The 22,466-nt window shown below is 38.4% G+C and overlaps 1 protein-coding gene and 1 long non-coding RNA gene across 10 annotated transcripts in view; one reads left to right on the forward strand and one right to left on the reverse strand.

The window, feature by feature from the left end:
- Positions 1-7,743: 7,743 nt before the first annotated feature.
- The window catches only part of LOC124424491 (zinc finger protein chinmo), a 41,420-nt gene continuing 26,697 nt past the window's right edge, over positions 7,744-22,466 (reverse strand). For 8 of the 9 annotated variants that reach the window (XM_046963628.1, XM_046963630.1, XM_046963624.1 and 5 more), the window contains 2 exons: positions 22,148-22,423; positions 7,744-8,790 (listed from right to left, as the gene is read on the reverse strand). In XM_046963628.1, coding sequence (XP_046819584.1) covers positions 8,558-8,790; positions 22,148-22,423 — 509 coding nt within the window. In that variant the 3' untranslated portion in view covers positions 7,744-8,557. Of the gene's footprint in view, positions 8,791-15,717; positions 21,961-22,147; positions 22,424-22,466 lie in introns of those variants that run through there. The other variant, XM_046963634.1, reaches the window with a different exon arrangement.
- On the forward strand, positions 8,806-12,796 carry LOC124424499. Its single transcript, XR_006942323.1, has 2 exons — positions 8,806-12,000; positions 12,300-12,796. It is a non-coding gene; the product is annotated as an uncharacterized LOC124424499 (long non-coding RNA).

Raw genomic sequence — 22,466 nt, forward strand, 5'->3', positions numbered from 1 at the left:
TTTCTCTCTTTTTTCTTTTTTTTTTTTTTTTTTTTTTTTTTTTACTTTGTACTATAAGTCACGGCCGAGAATCGACCGCTCGCCCCCGAAATCGGAAAAGAAGCCCCACGTTGCGACCGCACGTTCTTTTTTCAATTATTTTTTATTCCTTTCTCTTTCTCTTTCTCTTTCTCCTCCTTCCTTTTTCTTTACTCTCTTCCTTTCTTCCTTACTTCCTTCCATCTTTTCTTCTCTAACCGGTAAATCTTCGATATTTCAATTTTCCATATTTCTCCCTCCCTCTCTCTCCCTCCTTCTTAGATCATCTTCGACCTAACCATTCACGAATTATCATGCACATATATTTATACATATATGCATTAACGTCGCTTTTACACGTAGCGATGTATATAATCCCTTTTTTCTAATTACTTAGTCTTTCATTTATCATCTAATCACCAATGTAGTATCTAGAATACTATATCGAAAATCAAGAAATGAGAAACAAAAGAGAAAATATAAAATGGTACACAGCGAGTTTCTCGTATTCCCTTTTTCCTGTTATATTTTCTTCTTCTTCTTTTTTTTTTTTTTTTAAATGTTTTTTGATTTTTATTTACCCGCCGTTGTACTCTGTTCGTGCATGATGGTATGTAGGTGCAGCAACGATACATCGATTCTTTTCTCTTTTTTTTCCTTTTTTTCTTTACTCATTCCATTCTAAGCCACGCGTGGGGGATCGTTTTTTCATCCCTTCCTCGATATCCCTATCACTTTTTTTCTCTTGCCTCTAATCCCGAAACTAATCCTAACAACCGCCACGCGAGGCAGTACCGGATAAAACGAAGAAGATTCACCCGTCACGGACATATACCATTTACATCGTGGATCCCAAAATTCCTTTTGTTCTAAATTCTCCACTCCTCTTTTCCCCGACCCTCCTCATAGTACTTGTCATTTTTCATCTTTCAAAAACGATCGATCTCACGAATGTAAGCTCTTCGTCCCGCTTTATAACTCCTCACTCAAAGTTCTGTGTCACACACGACATCTTCTCTTTCTTCTTTTTTCTCTCTCTTTTTCTTTGCAAAAGGATTTTCAATCCGTAAAACACATATTATAGAAACAACATGCAACATTTTATCCTACGCCGTGATAATACGATAATTGAGCCGCGTACGCGTTTTCTTTCGGATACGAGTTTTAACCATTGCCAGCTCTATTCCCTTGTAGTCGGTTTTTCGGTTTTTTTCCCTTCCCCATTTCCCTAATTCTTCCATTTCGTTTCGTTTTTTCTTTTTTCCTCTTTTTTTCTCTCTTTTTCTTTTTTTTTTCTTTTTTTTTTTTTTTTTCTTTATCCCCCGTCCCTCCTATATTTTTGCACATTCCTCACCGAAAAACTAAAGCCCCTGGCGGTTCGCGAATACGCGTATGTCGCACGGAACACGGTGTGTCCTTTTAAATATGTGTATTAGTGTGTTTATAGGTGTGCACGTGCATGCGTCGATGTAGAAACGCGCGTGTGTCCGTGTATGAGCGTGTCCGTTTGTACGCGCGCGTGTATCTCTATAATATATACATGGATACAGTACTTTTTTTTTTTCTTTCCCTTAAATTTACACCAGAATTGCACGATAAACGATCGACACGAAATCGAGTGACGGAGGGAAATAATGAATTTTGAATATCCTTCGTTTTCTTTAATCACTTTTTTTTTTGTTTGTTTGTCTATTATATCTCCCTTCTCAGAGTAACGAATTTTAATGCATCGCCAGAGGAAGGCTTAATCTCCGCTCGACTTCGAGTCGATACGCTTGTTGGTTCACAGAAATTTTGCACTTCCGAAGAAGAAATACGTCTGTCACAAACGCCAAACAGAAAACTATATCTACGTGTATTAATTTCTCTCCTTTTTATACTCGTGACAAAACCTGCCCGTCGAAACGGAGAAAACAATGGTCGACGCGGGAAATATAAAAAAAAAAAAAAAAAGAAGAAAAAAGAACTTGACGATCGAATAAACTCTCGGGACACGGAACTCAAACTCATTGAAAATCTATATCTAAGGAAGAGAGAAAACGAACGGAGTTTGTTAGAACTAAAAAAAAAAAAAAAAAAAAAAACATAAATCAAATGTCGATCGAAGCGCGAGATCGAAAGGTCGAAGCGTGAGAGAAATAAAAAAGAAAAGAAAGTAGAAAAAGAAAACCGTGTCCACCTTCGATGTGCCGTAATCTTCCTAGGTATATTTTAACATTTTTTTTTTTTCATCATGAGATTATACGCATTTATAATTTCCTTAATCTTCATCAAAATACCGACTAATTCTAAATCCATAATAATTCTACGTTGATTATCTAGGTACATGTGCGCCGATTGTTCGGAATATTCTCGCGATCGACGTTCCGTCTGTCTACGTATGTATGTATATATGTATGTATGTATGTGCGCATGCGTGTGTGTGTGTGTGTTCCGGTGTATCGTTCCATTTCCGTATTTCATTCTGTGTATTCGTATTTGTATATATATATATATGTGTGTGTATGCGTAATCGTACGTATAATACCATTACGTATGCGATATAATGTCCTCATTTATTTTTCTTGTACGTATGACGAAACAGATAAACCGTGAAGCTTAAGTCGATTCGTCATTACAACCCCTCGAACCCTCCTATCCCTCTGACGTTCTATCACTTTTACGACGTTCTCGATCTTATCGTCCTTTAATGCGACCGAATCGATTCCTAATAAACTTAACGCTAAATTCATTACGTACCATTTAAAGGTACACTTGCATCTGCTTAGCAGGTAGCCAAAAACAATATATATTTATATACATATACATATACATATATATATATATATATATATATATATATATATATAATATTTATATTAAGTAAATATTTGTTTAACATGCCAAAATGTGACCGTAACTATTTACACGTGCGCGGTATGTGTGTCGTGTGTACGTGCGTATTCACCATCAATTTTATTTTTTTGTCTTCTTTCAGCATTCCATTAATAATTAAATATGTAGGTATCTCTCTCTCTCTCTCTCTCTCTCTCTCTCTCTCTCTCTCTCTCTCTCTCTCTCTGTCTCTTTCTGTTTGAATTTTCTTTTAATCCTGTATAATCGCGTGTATGCGCATATGGAACGACACGTAACACAATTTTTACTCCCTTTTCTCTCCCATCATACGGATCTATTCCCGATCCCTCCCTCTTTTTCCCTCTATCGCCTAAAATCTAAGTCGTCTAATTTCGGAGACCATCATAATCATCACCCCATCATCCTTTTTCCCTCGGTCGAAATAATCAGTACCACCCTTCAAACAAATATTTCGACGACTCGCGCCCTGATTTTTGCATCTTTTTTTTTGTCTTTTTTCTTGGCTTCTTTATTCTTTTTCTTTTTGTCTCCTTTTCAGTTCTTTCCTTTTCCGTTTCCACAGCTGAGATTGGAAATTTATGCGCCCGAACACGCTTGCTTGCCGTAAGTTTTTCTTTCTTTATTTTCTTTTCTTATTTCTTTCTTTCTAACTGCACGAAAAAAGAGAAGATCAATCCTTCCCTTTCTTCTACTCTTTTTTTTTTTTTTGGGTTTTCAATTTATTTTCGGTTTCGCGTAACATCACATAAAAAAGATGATCAATTTTCAGACGTTCTTAATATATGATTACGCGGATAGTATAGTGTGTCGTATTTCTATGATCCATTCTTTTTTTTTATTTTTTTTTTTTTTTCGTTTTTATATACGGCGAATCATTCGATCGCGTGTCTATGGTTTTTTTCTCTCTCGTTTCTAACGTCGCTAAATCACGTGCATTTACTATACTCTCTCTCTCTCTCTCCCTCTCTTTCTCTCTCTCTCTCTCTCTCTCTCTCTCTCTCTCTTTCTCTCTCTGGTCCATTCACAAATTTACACACTCTTGTTCTCTCACGCTTACCCATGTGCACACTCATAAAAACACACGCATACACGCACACGCACACACACACACACACACTCACTCACACGCGCACTCGCCATAAGCGTAGACGCATGTATGGTCGCTCTCATTTTTTTCTTTCTTTCTTTCTTTCTTTCTTTCTTCCTTCCTTACTATTGTTACATAGTTGTATTATACGCTTGGTAAAAAACGGGTCTATTATACGTAGAGATATATTATATATATATATGTATCACGTGCGCCATGGATCTCGAAACCCTTTCGGCAATCTCGAATTTCGTTAATCGAAAAATATATATGTATATTTATATATATATATATATATATGTATCTATGTTTGTGTATGTATATATTTAATTATGTACTCTCTCGCTCTCTTTCTCTCTCCTTGTCCTATCGATAGAAACTTTAGTAGGATAAAAAAATACTCGTAAAAATCGGTCTGTTTGTACGCTTGACTAGTATTGTTTACCCGTAAAAAGAAATCAATGCTTTGTAATATCGTAGATTGATTAAAAAGGACTTGAGCTTGCGTTTGAGGGGGAGGGGGGAGGGGGTAGGTGGAGAAAGTGCTGTACAAAAAACCGTAATATCACCGTTACTATTATCGTTATTATCGGCGACAAGTCGCGAGAACGATTCGAAATTCGAGCCTAAGGAGCTTCGAGATCCGTGCTTTTGTATCACCCAGTATACAGGGCTCGCTGATTATAATATAGTAATATTTGTAATAGTAGTAGTATTAGTAATAGTAGTAATAGTAGTAATAATAGTAGTAGTAGCAATAGTAGGTAACTGTACGGAATGTACAGAATTCTTCCTTTTTTGTTTTGTTAATTATTGTAAGTTGTGTTCCCTGTTATGTTTACGCGTAAAAATGTGCACACATTATAAAAACGATGAGGTAGTACTTTCATACTTTTGGCAAAAATTGTGAACGACGACGTATCTCGCTCACTTTTACGGACGATTGAAAACAATAATAAGAAAAATAATTAATATTATATTAAATATTATCAGTAGTAATAGTAGAAAAAAAAAAAGGAAAAAGAACGAAGTGTCAGCATATATACATATATATGTATATATATGTATATAATATGCTTTTTCGTATATCCTATTTCATGTATCTTCTTTGCTATGTTTCTCATTTTCTTTGTTCTGCTGTTTTAACGCTAAACAATTCTATATCGTCTATTGTCTCTCTGATAAACTTATGGTAGGCATATCGTTGTGAATATAAATCTTTATAATGCTCTTTCTCACTGTAACAAAAATAAGAAAGAATAAACGACATTTTCATCGAGTAAAAAAGAGAAAAATCTGTGTATAAAGTTTGTAAAATACTGCAACAAGTAATATCGCGATGCCATCCTGACTAGGAGTATCTAAATATTAATAGATAATATACAGCTATTGCATTGATCACAATCTATAAAACCGGGCTAAAGTGCAGTTTTTGTTTCTTTTTTTTCTTTTCTTTTTTTTTTTTCTTTTCTTCACGAGACCTTATCATTAATCTAAGAGTATAAACGCGATCCAGTTTGGCTCAATTACTATTTCCCGTATCTATTTCTCTCTATTATTCTCTAATATTCCCGATTAGCGATTCTATTGCTTCGGACAAAAGTCCATTATTTAAACATTGTAAATAAATAACAAAGTGGTAGTGATTGTTTCGCACGAACGTAATCGGTCTTTCTAAGGGAGGAGGAAAAGAAATCGGAATAAGGAAGCAACAAATGTTTAACCATTTCTATGAGAACAATGACGGTTTTCTTATCGGTAATATTCTTATTAGAAAAAATGATGAATAAATTTTTTTTTACCCCGAATAAAGACGTGACTTTTCATTCTTTATGACAATTATTGTACAAGAAAATTGCTTTATTTTCCTTACTCCGATCGAACCATTCCATAGAAAGAGCGAAACTATGTTCTAGTGCTTTCCGGTTTATATCATATGACGGTTCGTCCTAGAATCGTAATAATCTCATAAACTTTTCGTATAAAACTGTCAGCTGTACAAAAATCGTGTTTTCAGTATTATTTCGTTATCCTGTTATATGCGACTCGCCACCACCTCTTCTTGCGATATATAATATATCATAATCTCCACGGATAGTCGGATGTTTTAATAATGATAAAATGGTGATATAGTCATGGTGGTGGTCGATCGACAATGATGATGATCATAATAATAATAATAATAATAATAATAATAATAATAATAATAATAATAATAATAATAATAATAATAATAATAATAATAATAATAATAATAGCAATAATAATAATAATAATAATAATAATAGCAATAATAATAATAATAATAATAATAATAGCAGTAATAATAATAATAATAGATAATAATATTAATAATAATAATAATAACCATACTATATAATAATTAATAATGATAATAATAATAATAGATAATAAAGTCTCGTATCTTGCAGCAAATAAAAAAAAAAAAAAAAAAAAACCAAAAACAAAAAAAGAAGAAGTAAAAGAGGGAAACGCGTGAAAACGAAATGCACCTCGTTCGAGTTGGGTATTTTAGTATTGTTTTGGCACTGCGCGTGTGAACGATTGAACGTAACTAAGGTATGACGTATGTATATTATTCATTATATCACCCGTTTCTGTAAATATGCGTATGTGTGTACGGTTATCTCTGTAAATATCGATCCTAGGCTCGACTTTCTTCAACAGTAATATAGTTCCAGAGATCTGCATTGAAAAAGTTAACATTTTTATGGTAGTAGTGATAATAATTAATAAAAATTGGTGATGAAGAGACTATCTCATCTTTCTCTTTGTAACACGTTTGAACTATCAAAAAAGTAGTAGCAACCGATAATTGTTTTTACTTCTTCTCGATCATCCTTTCATACAGTATATGTATATACTTTTCGTTACTCTTCAATTTATCTTTCGCGAATGATCGAAAAAAGGGACAACCATGGTGGTTTCGTTCTACTATCTTTTTCTCTTTGTTTCTCTATTATCGGTACTCGGCAGCTTCAACTATGAAAAACGTTTCGTCTAGTTCAACATATACCTATTTATATTAATAAATGTATGTATGTATTATTTACCTGAGTTTGTGTTTTCAATCCTATGACTATTTCCGTTTTGCATTATCTTCGATATATTATTATACTATTAATTCGCGCGTTTATTCACTATTTTTATTCTTGTATTAACCACGTGTGTTGTTATCATTCGTTTAACTATTTTTGCTCTTTACTTACATCGTCTATTTCCATTTATCGCTTAACTTTCTCATTTAATAGTTATAGTTAATTAGTCCCTAGACGACCGTTGCACTTTCATTGACTAGTTTTGTGATTCGCTGGCGTTCCCTTTTCTAACTTTCCTCCTTGCTTGCTCATGCATACAATCCTCCTTTCGTTCTACCTTACTCACATTTTCTCATTCATACAGATACACGCATCCTCTCACACGCGCATTCTCTCACACGCGCATTCTCTCTCTCTCTCTCTCTCTCTCTCTCTCCCTTTTTTCTAATAATCGTATTCTTATACGACGGCAGCTTTTCTCACTTCGAGTTCGCGACGTATATTTTTCAGAAAGATCCGCCAAGAGGCACGGAAACGAAAAATGCTCATGGTTTCTCAATAAATCTCTTTCTTTTCATTTTCAAAACGAAAGAACTCGCTTTCGCGACATTTAACGTAACGATTTAAAGAGAAACAAAAATAGAAAAAACTTTCTTTCAAAAAGAAAGAACTCCTCACCGTGCGTCTTAGGAATCTTTCAAAAAACTGCGAGTCCTAAACCTGACCTTAAAGTTCCTTCGCTTCGGTCTACGATGCTGTGGTAGTAGGACGATGATCCCAGGTAGATAACAACAACGACGACAACGAAGACGATGATGATGACGTAATGGTCTTCGAACGATGTTTGGTCTCGTAAAATGCAGCCGTTGAGTTTTCTTGTAATCGTTATTAAATGGAAAAAATGAAAACAAAAGAAAAGAAAAATAAAAAGTAATCAAAGAGACGAAGCAAAAGAAAATTATCGTAGATGTTGAAGATGTCCTTTTGCTTCTTCGAAAATTGCCAACGTTTTTGAAAGATTGCCAGTTCGTTGAAAAAAAAAAAAAAATGGATCCAACATATTAATCCATGAGATCGATTGATCGAAGCCAAAGATCCTTGGATATTTGTTCCTCCTCGTTTAATTTGGAAGGACTTTTCTCTCAGAAGCTGGCAGGATTTTGAATAAACATCATGGAACATCGTCTTACTGCGTTTACCGATCGAGGAATAGGGACGGTGTGTTCGAGTCGAACGTCGAAGGGTAAATGGAGAACTAAATGGTTCCCCAATTGTCCTTAGATTCTTCGTGTAGCGTGTAGCCGAAAAAAAAGTTTCGGTGGTTTCGATATTTTTTCATTTTCATTTCTTCTTCTTCGGCATACTGGGTCACGGAATCACGAAGAAAAGAATGACTACGACGACGGCGACGACGACAACGACGTTGACGACGACGACGACGGCGACGGCGACGGCGACGACGTCGACGACGACGACGACGACGATGACAACAACAATGATGACGGCGACGATGATAAGAAGGTCGAGGAGAATGTTGTTACTGCGGCACCAAATCAGAGGCCGAGTGATTCGTCTCTTGGAAAGCTTTTAGACTCAACTCGCCTTTATGCTCTCGTGCTATGTGCCGTCGTACGGTGTTGTTCCTCGTGAATGTTCGCGAACAGTATGGGCAATGTACCCTGATGCCCTGATGACGCTGTCGTACATGGGCACGCAGATTCGTCTCATACCCGTACAGTCTCTCGCAAAAGGGACACTTTAGTTTTTTACCTGTAAAAAAGAAAACAAAAAGAAGAAAGAAATATTTGATAAGTCACAAGCGATGTATTTTATAATAATAATAATAATAATAATAATAATAATAATAATAATATATATATATACGTATATATATATAAATAGAAGAAACCCAGCGATACTCGATTTTGAATTTAACTCCTCGTACAATAAGAGTTTAAATTAGATACAATCCGTTTGAGAATTAATTGGATTGTGATTACTGTGATTCTCTGGAAGAAATTTGTAGGATTGAACTTAATTAAAAAGATCATGCTCCACGTGTTACGAGGATCGAGGCAAATCTTGGCGTAGAAAATGCAAGTTACGTAATCTTCCATCCTTTTACTTCGCGCCGGCTATATTTTAGCCTGATGGTCGCGCGCGCACGCTTTGCCATTAGTCCCTTCAATAAGAAGAAAACAAAGTCAACGGCGACGAAGGAACGGTTCACGGTAGAGCATCAGGCCAATGCCTTCTAGAGATCGTCGGCGCGTGCAAGGCCATCCAATGAGCAACTAGCTTCCCCATATCGAGGACGATTAACTCGCATTCTTTTCGAACCTCACCATTCACGAGAAAGAGATCACTGATCATCCTCCGTTCTTTTATTCTTTCTTTTGTCGGACGGAACCGATCGTTAGAAATTAACGTTCTGCAAACTGACCGTGACTGTTTCTAACTCTTCCTGCTTCGTTTGAAATTCTTGGACCACGAAAAGAGAGAGAGAAAAAAAATGAAGAAAAGAAAAGAGAGAGAAAACGACAAAGAAGAAGAAATCAAATACAAGTAACAAAACGACAAAGTGAATCGATCAAGCGCGATTTTAATTTGTTCTTTTTATATAAGAATAAACAAAAAAACAAGAAAAAAAAGAAACATAAGAAGATTAATTTATTTGGATCGATCGAAGAAAATTGTCGTTCGAGAGAAAATAAATGAATAGGAGATATCAGATCGATGGTGGATTATCTACTGTGTCGAAAGTAGTAACATTACGTTATCGTCGGAAGAAAGAGCTGAAACGTAGAAAACAGAAGTAGGTATAGGGTTGGCTCGCACGCTAGAACGCTGTAAAACGTGGGCCCTCGAAAGTCGTTACGACCACCACATGCAACGCATAAATAATCGTGGGCGTGAAAGGCGTGTGCGTGTACGCGTTCATTATACGTCGTGCGAACACGGCAGGTTGCGCTCAAGACTATTATAGTACAACTTCGATAAGAAATAGTACGTCACGCTTTCTATCTTTCTCTCCTAAAAGAGAGAAATATTCCTTCGAAATTTCAATCCTGTAGGCTATCTCGATATTATCAAACACGTAATGCAAACGAAGAATGGCAGCCCCAAAAATAGTTAAGAACGAATAGAATCGTAGATGTTATGGAACGGTAACACGTTCTCTAAACTTTTTCTTTTTTTTCTTTTTTATAAATAATAAACTGATATCAAATAATTAAGTCGAATTCTTTCTTCTGATTTTGCGCTATCGCTAAAAAATTATAGGTCACACTGGTATTAATGGTAAAATATTAAAATCGTTTGCGTGTAGATCAATTGTCGTTCGATAAGAAACTGGATCAAAAGAAGAAAAATCAGCGTGTACGTGGTAGTTGGTGAGATGCGAGCGCGTGTACTTACACGCGGAACCGCGCGTTCTCTGGCTTTTCGGCGGATAGCACCTAAAAATAGAAGCCGGGCATCCTAGAAAAAGTAAACGGGGCCGCGGTGGCGGGCCTCGGTTTCGTGCAGCTGACTATGAAATTCACAAAGGATCCAACCGGGGGAACAAAGAGCGGGATCCGTGAAGACGAGCGCGTGAAACAGAGAGAGAGAGAGAGAGAGAGAGAGAGAGAGGGAGAGAGAGCGGGAGAGAGAGAGAGTGCCTGAGACAAAGGCACAAGAAAGAAAGAGACAGAGAACGTGTGCGTTTGTATGTGTTCATATGTACGTTTTCACGGGATGAGAAAAAGAAAGGACAGATATAGTGCTGCGGGGTAGATACGCCCCTGAGAAACATGCAGAAACGCAAAACGGTGCCGAAAGGCTCAGGAAACGAAAATGATCGCTTCCGAGAAAGGCTCCGCCATCTGCTCTGCCTAGAAATCGCTCGATTTCGAGACATTCGCCCATCGATCATTATCGTGATATCATCATAGATTTATTTAACTTTTCCAGATATAGAAAAACTTTGATCGGGGAATAATTTGTAATTTCGAATCGAATGATCTTGCTCGAATTTCATTGTTTTTCATTCTTTCAAATTATTCGAATGATATTATAAATTATACGAGAACAATCTATAGATCGGCGATGCGAGATACGGTGAAAGAAAAAAAAAAAAGAAAAAGAGGGAAAAAAGCATTCGCAATTCTTACTTTTCGATTCTCTCTCAGCGGAATCGTGCGTGTTTGACCGAAGGGATCGAAGGAAAGCCCGAGAGTCTGGATACGATGAAGTAGTCGAGAGGGGAGAAAATGGAAAGGTTAAGTTACGAAACGCAGCAACTTCCAAGGTCTCTCCCACTCCAATTGGATTATAACTACGACGACGATCTGACCCTTTTTCCCTTTTCAAACTGAATAGATAGAATAACGTAAAGACGAAGCACCGACGTATAAAGAGAAATCCCACTACATTTTTACATTTTTACAAAGATATTCTTGTATACAAGGGTATCTTAATTAACTCGTACAATTATCGTAGAAATTTAACGATACTGTATTCGAACGTCTTACAATGGAGCTCTTCAATTCTTATCTGAGTATCTTGATAATACGAAGAGTAAAAGAGCTATGTTGTTATCAGTGACATTGGATTTATTGTCCAACAGTCAATCTGAAATAACCATTCAAAGGAAATACGTTTCCGACCTATTTTCTCAAAATGATAGAAGTTAGTAGAGTAGCCTTGATCAAACGCAACGGACGTGTTTTTCCCGTGGAAACGAAATGTATAAAAGTGGTAGAAGCAGAAGAAGAAAAAGAAGGAGATAAAGACGAAGATGAAGACGAAGGAGATAAAGACGAAGATGAAGACGAAGACGAAAAGGAGAAAGAGGGGAAGAGAAATAGAGGACTCGCGAGTGCCTGATCGTGGATCGAGAGACCTTGACACATTTTGTTCGGTGGCGCCAAATTGGTCGTCGAGCAGGCGGCCTATCATAAGAAATAAGAAAGAGTCGAAAGGGAAGAGATGCGAGAGGTAGTTACTCGAAAGAAAAGTTAGCTGCGTTACTATGGATACCGTGGTAAATCTGTTCGATTTAAGAAACAGCCTCCCGTTATCCCGTGATGCTCTTTTGATACGTCTACAAATTCAACACGATGTTTTGCACGTTATTTTTGGCTCTAACAATTTTCTACGAAAATTCCTCTTACTTGTTTTGTACGAAGGATATACGAAATTACTTAGCGATACTTAGAGTTCCATTAATTCTTCGGACGGCCTATACACGCTCGAAAACAATATTAATTAAAATTCACGAAATATTTTCTCGGCAGGACGTCAGGTACATGGAAAACAACGTAGTTAAGGGAGGACTAGAAGGAAAGAGAGGAAGGGGTGGATAGAGAGAGAGAGAGAGAGAGAGAGAGAGAGAGAGAGAGAGAGAGAGAGAGAGGAAAAAGAGGCAAAGGACGAGAGAGAGGAAAATCAATGTCAGGCAGCGTGTGCGTTGCAGCCCAAAATCAAGGGAGAGCCCTAGGCCCTCCCCCTCTTATTCGAAGTGTACTACGGAGTGAGAGGAGAAGAGCCCTGGTCGATTCGCGGCTGCAAGGGATGCCAACCCTCTTTCACCGAGCAAAGGAGGAGAGACCATCAGGGGAAACCATAACCTGCACAACGGTCCACTTTCGAAACTTCTCCACGATTCAAGATGTCCGTTGAGAATCCTTTCTGGAGCCGATGTAATATATACGTGAGATTATAACAATTCTTAAAATGATAAATCTAATTGTCAATGTTTTATAATAATAACGAAACAAATAGATTTAACGAATGCCTCGTACAATAGTTTTGTCCGACCGCAACATTCCATTTCCACTTTCAAAGAGAAATTCTCAGGCGGACGAAAATTTCGAACTTTCCGTCAAACGTTCTAAATTATAGTTTTTCTTTTTTTCTTTTTTCTTTTTTGTAATATCTAGTTCTCATAAAGTCCTAAAAAAAGAAAAAAAAAGAAGAGAAAGAAGAGAAAGAAAAAATAATCAACTGATTCTTTCGTTGGTGTCATCGACGAGAAGGAGAAACGATTGGGATGTCTTTCTTATTTAAAATAATGCGAAAAGTCTCATTATTAAGAAAGCAATTTTTCGTAAGGTCATTTTTTTTGGACATTTAGGAGGAGCTCTTCTCTTTTTTCCAAGGATGGACCACCCCACGAGATGATTCTCCGGCAGGCTCTCGAAAAAATTTCAAGCACGAGAGGAGCCACGAGAGATAGCCGAACGGTCTCGTCGACGTATATTCGACTCTCAACATAGTGTCACGCACACGAGCGCGCATCTACGTAAGTAAGTACGTCTCCACGTACAATCACGCGATGTAGCAAGCGCGTACGCACAAGCAGCAACACGGGGGACGAGCATAAGCGCGCACACGCACGCGCACGCACACGCATACACACTTACGTAAGCAAACGCGACGGTCGAAGCACGCAAACCTTGCGCGTCGTCGTCCACGAAGAACTTTTGGCGGCACGTGCACCTACACCAATGCGTCGGCCGTTGCACGAACACAGTCGCACACGCATCCGTGCACGCACGCATTCGTTTATTGATTGGTGCGTGCTCTACCAACAGGAGCGTTTAAGCATTTTCGGGTACCCCGTGCCATCGACCAATCAACGAGTAACTTTTGTCCTTTGCGAACGACTACAACGAATTTAATATATTAATGGCAATTTATCATACGCTCTTTTTTTTTCGCGTTTACTAACGAAAAACAAAATTGCTCTTTTCCCACCAAAAATACGTGTCTCTTAAATTCGATATATAAGTTTTATGATCCGAATCGATTTTGCCTACGTCCAATGTCCAATGATTCCCACTGTATTAATAGAACCTGTTCGATAGCAATAAATTGAAAAACACAAGAGAGAGAGAGAGAGAGAGAGAGAGAGAGAGAGAGAGAGAAAGAGAGAGAGAGAGAGAGAGAGATGGAAAGACAGACAGAGACAGAGGAAGAGGGAGAGAGAGAGAGAGAGAAGGAGATAAAAAGAGAGATTGAATTATCTATACTCTTGCAGTAAATTAGAAGAGCTTTTTCATCCCCACTACTTTCTAAAAACGTATCTTTATGCAGGTGGCGCTACCGTTCGAGAGCGTCCAGAAACTTCCGCAATGAACAAGAGAGAAAGAGAAAGATAAAGAGAGATATAGAGGGAGAGAGAGAGAGAGAGAGAGAGAGAGAGAGAGAGAGAGAGAAAGAAGAAGAACACTTAGGTATAAATGTGTGAGAGTACGCCCACGATGCAGCATTTCGATAAGGGAAGAGACATACTCCCGTGGTGGTTGCCGCGTTTCTCCTTTGTGCAGGAAAATACGAAAGTAGAAAGAGAAAGAGAGGAGTGAGGGCCAGAGATGGGTAGGACGTTGGAAGCTCCGAAAGGGGTGGAAAGAGCAGGATGAGAGGTAGAGGAGGGATTCCTGGATTTCCAGGGAAGATAGCGTTACGCATTGTGCGTGGGAGGGTAGCGCCGAGCTAACGCGCCTCTCCGTTGTTTTATTCCGACTTGTCGAGCCGAGGAGTATGGTAATAAAGCTCGGAGGGACCGACCATGTCCCTCTTCTCTGTCCCTCTTTCCCACCGAAGCGTTTCCTTTCGTAAGATAAAAAAGAAAAAGAAAAAAAAAAAAAAAAAAGAAGAAAAGACCAAAAGAAAAAAAAATCGTTCAAACGCTCGTGTCTCTATTTTTTCGGTCTGCCTGAATATTTTTGGCTTACTACGTGACTTACACTACTCTTTTAATCATGAATAGTTCAAATTTTCATAAAATAATCATCGCGCGCGTGAACACTTTGATATTTTAATGCTAATAAATTATTATTCGGGGCAAGTACGCCGGAACATGGTACACAACACATAGATTGGGATATCCGGCCGGCGTAAAGCACAATTACTCGTGCGTAAGGTATGCTGCATTTTGTAGCGTTGAAAACATAGGGAACATGCTCGCTCGCATCGACGGATACGATACGATATAGTGACCATGACATAGAACGCAATAGACGTGCCCGATGCTTTTTAGTAGTACCATTTTAAAATTGCAGAACGTGCATCCCGATTACATACGATTACCAAATTGTTAGTCTCTAGTATTGTGTTTCGTATTAGCTTAAATGTACATACACGAGTAGAATATATTCATTCATACAGATAGAAATACGAAATTTATGATTCTTACGACAAAAGATATACGAGTAGGCGGTTGAACAATTTGTTCGTTGCATAAAATAAAAGCTGTTAGGAAATGATCACGTGCACGTGTATCCATGTACACGTATACGTATATACGTATTTATAAATATAAAAGAACAGGACGGAAAAGAGCTCTAGCGAAAAATGAACGTCGGACCGTGCTAATACGTATGCTTCATTTATCAGTCGCATGAGTTGGCCCTCTGACGGTGTTATCATAAATTATTTCGTGACCCGAATTCGGTATTGCATGAGCAGCCTAGACTCTATCGTATCCGGCCACCATCACTGTCACAAACTCCACCTCCTCTTCTAACGGTTAACGACAACGACACGACGACGACGACGTCGTCGTCGTCGACCGCTTCGAACGTGCATGTGTGTGTGTGTGTGTGCGCGTGTGTGCGCGCGTGTGTACGCGCGCGCACCCGTGTCTTCGAACGTAAACGCGCAGCCACGCACGCAACGAGCGGCGCCGTTTGTGCTCGCGAACAAAAACGTAAAGCGTGAGTATTGCGTTTGGAATAGATTTCTATAGGCTGATTCAAAAATAAATATTTATACTACCTTTGTAAGATTAGAATGAACGATTTATCTCCAACAAGACTTATCGATCTTATCATTCGATATTACTTTTGATAAAAAGAGAAAAAAGGAGACATCATTTCTCGAGAGATCTTAAGATCGATCAAAGCTTCTATTTTCACTGAAAGAAATCGTGACATCTCTAATATGAATCAGTCTGTACGAACGACCCGAGGGATTATTTTCTATTACGAACAGACCAGATGATTGTCACCTATCATTCTTTCTTTCTCTCTCTCTCTCTCTCTCTCTCACACATCATTCGCGCTTTCAATTTGTTCCTCCTCCTCCTCCTGCTCCTCCTCCTCTCTTCCCTCTTTGATATTCATGTATTACCGCTTTCAATGTTACACGCATGCAGCCGTAACAAACCTCTGTGCTTCGCGTAATATCGTAAGAGTTCTTCTCTTTTAGAAACTGTCGTACTCTTTCTTCTTACTTTCTTTTTTCTTTTCACTTTTTTATTTGAACCATTTTATAGAAAATTTCGTGTCACTTTTTTTATGATGTTAATATTTTCAGACACCGAAATTTATTGTAATTTCTTCAAATTATCAAGTATCACGGTTGGTCGAGTTTAATGCGTAGGCGCGTGCAAAGAGAGAGGGACAGAGAGAGAGAGAGAGAGAGAAAGAGAGAAAGTACTGACAAGGAGAGAAAACGACACGATAGGCATCCCCGGGGTTCGTATTGATCGGTCAGAGGGTAGCAGTATGCGGTAGGATCGCAGTAACCCGAATTAGAGACTCTCCTCTCTCCGGTAGTCGCCCACGGAATCGTTTGGTTTTCCTCCGGAATTTTTTGCAAGTATTATCTCTCTCTCTCTCTCTCTCTCTCTCTCTCTCTCTCTCTCTCTCTCTCTCTCTCAAAGCATTGCGGCTGTGGTGAACGCGCAAGATCCGCACGTTTTATCGTTAATTAAAGGACGACCGCACGATTATGTACAATTACACCTCTCTCTTTAGTTAAGATATCACATTTAAATCGACGTTGAAATCGAAGCCCTTTTTAAATTGCTTCGTTAAAATGCGATCGCCGTCGAACAGAATGGAATCATTTTTTTTTTTTCTTTCATGACGAATTAATCGAAGAAATGAAATTAATTGGTATAGTCATTTATTACGAGTAAAAGAGAAAAGATCATTACTTCGTACGTCCCGTGATCTTAATTTACATCAGGAATATTCGAAATATTCTTTCGTTATAGGCTAATAGAAATTTTGTGTGCGTACGATTTGCAGCGAGATACTTTGCCGTTCACCAAATTCTTTCTAACATTTCTAAACACCCGTATAACTGTGTCTGACCATGACACACATCGATGGAAGTCATCGAGAGCCTTTCGCATTCTTTCTGAAAAATATCCAACGATTTATATCACCTTCATCGGTAGACCCTTTTATCTTTATCTCTCTCCCTTTTCATTTCTCTCTTTTCTTTTTTTTTCTTCTTCTTTATTTATTTATTTATATTTTATTTTTTTCTCTTTTTTCACTCTTTCAAGGGGAAAACGATATTCATTCGTCGCCAATAACACGCTTCTCTTACTCACTCACTTGTAGTACAAAGTAGATAATAACGAGTCCGACACCGGCATCGTGCTGTCTCGCTCACGAGCTCAGCGATCTAATTTCTAACAATTCCATTCTATTTCGGTCTGTCAGCGTGTCTATTTTACGATCACTATTATTTAAAAATAGATCACGCGTAGAAATATATTTCCTATGAAATAAAACACATATATTATCATAATCTAAAAGAATTAGTACGTCGTTCGTCGCCCATGTAAAATGATAGATATTGGGTTAAAAGCAAGATATTCATCATCGAACGATTTTCTTTTTCTTTTTACGTGTAAAAACGAGAATCTAGTCTCTAACGGGACTATAGACGAAAACGATTCGGAAAAAGAAAGTACTTAGGTAAGCGAGAGTAGGAAAGAGAGAGAGAGAGAGAGAGAGAGAGAGAGAGAGAGAGAGAGAGAGAGAGAGATAAAAAGAGGCGCGGGGGGGGAGATTAGGAGAAAGGGGAATATATAGAGTTGCAGAATCTTTACTCGCGTGCTTACGTGTTGCATTGTGCAATGATTTTCGACTGGTAGAAGGTTAAGCCAATGAGGTGTGGGACGAAAAAGTTGGCGAGGACTTAGCCAACATAGAGGCACGAAAGAACTCTAATTGATTCTAAGAACCTCGAGTGTGTTCCTTCTCCTTCTTTATCTCTCTATCTCTGTCCAACGTACGCGTATCAACACAAACACACTAGCTTCTACACAGAGAAACACGCGTTCTGCCGCTTAAACGATTCCTAATAAGATAATTCGTGCGGGTAGAAATGCGAAAGAAAAAGTTCGTGATCGTGGACGACGAAATATCTTAAAAAGAAAAAAGAAAACAAAAACGATTCTCTTATTTATCGATCGGTCACGTAACGACACAAGGATTGGAGAACTGATTTTTAAAAGATTTAATTATAATTATTGTCGTACGAAAAATATTTGATTACGCGTTAAAGAAAAGCATTTGCAATCGTTTCCCTGCAATTACCTGGAAGGAATAAAGTATACGAGATAGTTTTTTATAGTACGATAGATTATAACGTGTAATATTATAGAACGCCGTCGCATTTGAAAAAAAAAAAAGAAAAGAAAAAAAAAAAAAGATAGAAAAGTTTCTGAATGCTTAATGACGATTGTCGATCAATCGAAAAAAGAAAGAATTGATAGAGACGATAAATTTCTCGTTCTTACAATCGTACAATCTCGATAGAAAAAGACTAGACTGAATTAATAGTCCGAAAGGAAGGATTAATCTTTAATCGAGCGACCATATGCAAGCGTACTTCTCCAACTCGGAAGTTTCCAATGTGTATAGTCGTCGCACACGCTTCATTGAAACTTTTACGAGGCACGTGCGCGAAATAGGAGAGAAGGGTTGAACGTTATAGGTAGAAGAAGGAACGGTTTGAGAAAGTAGAGATAGGGGGATAGAAGGAAGAAGAAAAAAAAAGATGGAAAAAAAAAAAAAAAAGAAAGAAACGGAAGGTCGCTCGAGCCAGTGCACCTGCCTGCACGTGCCGAGTGCAACTGCACTTTCTCTTCCCTTCCGCCCCCCCCCTCTCTCTCTGTCTCTCTTCAATAATTCAGACTCGCTACCGGACGTGCATGCGTGCGTGCCTTTTAAAGGGGAATAGCGTTCATCCCCTTTCATTGCACCCTCAAAGAAATTCTAACGTAATAACGCCTATTTCCTGTTTCAATCTATCGTTTTTAATCTATGAAACTATTGTCTCGCATTTTTCTTCTCGTCCGATTATATTAAACCTGGTAATTTCGTGTCTCCATTCATAGACATTTTACGTTTGTAAAAATAGTAATATGATTAACGAGATCTCAACGTTAGACGATTTCTTTCTTGGACGTTAGAGAACGGCCAAGAGAAAGTTTCAGACATGGTAGTTGGCAGCAAAGAAGAAGAAGAAAAATGGTACGAGATCGTTCAACCGTACGATACTTTCGAGTTATTTCCTGCGGTTTTCTACCAGTGGATCTAACGAGTTACGGCCCGGCCGTGTAACTTTCATATCTCCGTCACATTATAAATTATATCCCGATGGACCTGCCGCAAAGCCGCAAAAATGAATTTTATCCTCGAGTATGACGAAATGATAGTTAAATTTTTAAGTTGCAAGCACCCTTCTTTTCCTTTCGTAATTTTTTCTCTGATATAAAGACCTTCAATTAATTTTACTTTTCTTTTATTTATTTATTTCTTTTCTTTTTTATTTTTTTTTTATTATTATTTCTTTTTTTTTTTTTTTTTTTTTATTATTATTAAGGTAAAGTACGAACGATATTAAATAGAAATTATCCAAAGAATTCGTTCTATTCAACGACGAGCTCTCGAAAATTCTTTCGTAATTCGAAGATGTGAGAACCTTTTGAGGCAACGAAAGACGATTAAAGGACATCTTTTTCTTCTCTTTCCACATCATCATCATCATCTCCTCCTTCCTCTAACGATCGAGCCTGAACGCCCTGACATGGGGGAGGGGGAGCAAAAAAAAGCAATTTTAAGGCCGCACGAACGTGAGATTTTAACGCGAGTATAACTGTACGTATCTCATAGAATTACTAAGAGAAGAAGATAGGAAGTGATTTTTCTTTCTCGCGTTCCTCCATCTTTCTCCGTCTAAGCGCGTTTTGACACTTACAGCGTTAAATACCGTTCCCTAATTCCTCGAATCTTTCCATACATCTCGTACGATCCTACAGTTATATACATAGATTTCACAGGAGAATATGAACCTTTTTCTAAAGCATAAAAATCGTTTAAAAAAAATAAAAGAAAAAGAAAACAAAGAAAAAAAAAGTTTGTCAAGAAAAGTTACGAGTTGAAAGAAGTTATGACGTTAAAATGTACACTCGGATAAAAATCCAAACTTCTCAAATCTAATCTAAACTTCTAATGAAAAGAAACAAAATAAGACGACAAGAGAACGAGAACGAGAGAGAGAGAGAGAGAGAGAGAGAGAGAGAGAGAGAGAGATCCTTTTGATCTTGATAGAGTCGAGGTCACGACTGAATTACATTTTTGCAATCATTAAAAAAGAAAATTTAAGGATGCCGTGTCGATCAAAATTGTTTTTTAATGTCGACATGGCGTGCATCGAGATCGGCTAAGACGCAAAGTCCAATTCGAGATATGCATCTCAGCACGAAATTGAATCGAGTGATCAAAGATTTAATCTGTATTATGGTCTTTCTATCTCTCATTTATTATCTGGTGCGAGTTAATATTAGAAGATCGTGTAACGATAAGGTAGTTTCTATCTCTTTTTTTTCGTGGATGCTTTTTCTTCGTTTCTCTTCTCTCTCTCTCTCTCTCTCTCTCTCTCTCTCTCTCTCTCTCTCTCGTCTAATGATCCATCGAAGAAGATCGTTGGAACGAAATCGCGAAAAATAATGGCGACTTCAGGGCTTTAGGTTTTACCAGGCAGCGTCGTAAACGTCACGCCCGGTGATCTGCTCGTCGAAGCAAAAGATGTTCCCAGTGGCTGCACCGTGGCTCGCCTGCATCCTCTTTGTAGACTTTGTTCAAACCGTGAAGGCGAGGAAGGAGAAAAAGAGAGAGAGAGAGAGAGAGAGAGAGAGAGAGAGAGAGAGAGGGAGAGAGGGAGAGAGAGAGACACCAACGAGCGGCGATGAGTCCTCGTGCTCTAAGGCACAACCGTCCCAGATGGGCGTTAGACAGATACACACGTACACGTGCACGTAGCACATAGTAGACACGTACGATGACGAAGAAAAAGACAGGGATTTACGCACACAGAAACGCTCTCGTAAATCGGTCCTACCCACGGGCTGCTCCGTTGCTCTCTTTCTGCACGTTAGAGCGTCGCCGAAGCGGAGATTGTGACGTAGACACGTGGCAGGAAAAAAAGGACTGCCTTGCCACGAAAATATATATACCACGATGCACACGCCGGCGACTTCGAAATTCGTCGGCACCTTTCTCTTTCTCTCTTGTTCAAGCTCCTGCTCTTTTTTGCTCTCTCATCGTTTCTTTGTGACACCTCGAGCAGCAACTTAACGCGACTAGCCAACAGCTAACCTTCTAGTTCTCCGGATGCGCCTCGTTGTGGTTAATACGAATCACGACTTTGAAAATCGTCGAACCTTGTAATGCGGAAGTTTCGAAAGTTCACTCAAGACTGCTTTTTATAATGTTGATACCATCGTGTTATTCGATTATCGAAGCGCAAACATTTCGAAAGAAAAGTGACGATAATGATCCGTAAACATTGAATGTTATCGCCAAAATTTAATGTTATAGTCGAAGATCGTATCCCATTGATTAATATCCAAATTGGAGAATATGTTATAACGTAAGGCACGTTCGTCAAAATTTCGTTTTCACGATGACAAAGCAAAGTGCTCCTTCGTAGTCAGCATCTCGGCACCATCTCGACGAGGCGCGTTCTTCCTGTTCACGGATTGGAAGAACTCGGCTCGGAAGAGCCTTGAAAGTGAATGAGAAGGGACGAAAAGGGTTCGTGAGAGGATGGGGAGATATTACGGAGGGCTCCCAGTTGCAACATCGATCAGAGTTCCACGTGCAGCCTATGTATGCGTTGAGATGCAACGAGTCGAATAAAGGTCTGATCAATTGAAAAATTATTATTATATTATTTTTCTTTTTTTTTTTTTTGCAGGAGGACGTTCGATTCTTTAGGAGGAAAAAAAGAAAAAAAAAAAAAAAAGAAAGAAATAAAAAGATAATCGTTGACTATCGTCGACTATCGCCAGGAAGAAAAATAACGGGAAAAGAAATGGAGTCGTACTCACCCTCGGGTGTCGATACGGTACCAGCCTTGTTCATCTTCGTATTCCACATGGCAGGAGTAGTTGGAGCGGGACTGAGATCTGGAGTCGGTGGATGTGCCGGTGGTATCGATACCATCGCGGAACCCATTTGCGCGCCACGTTGTAAATGTTCCGAATTTGAGCCGTACCCCTCGAACCCCCTACCCCCGGAATATACCTCGCTCGATAATTTCTCTGCCAATTTCTCTGCTCGCTCTCGATCCGTCAATACCACCGGTTCCTGCTTTATTCGTAGATCTGCCAAACAAATGCGAAGATATTCGCAAAATTAGATTCTACA

This window comes from Vespa crabro, chromosome 5 (genome assembly GCF_910589235.1).
Source record: "Vespa crabro chromosome 5, iyVesCrab1.2, whole genome shotgun sequence".
NCBI lineage: Eukaryota > Metazoa > Arthropoda > Insecta > Hymenoptera > Vespidae > Vespa > Vespa crabro.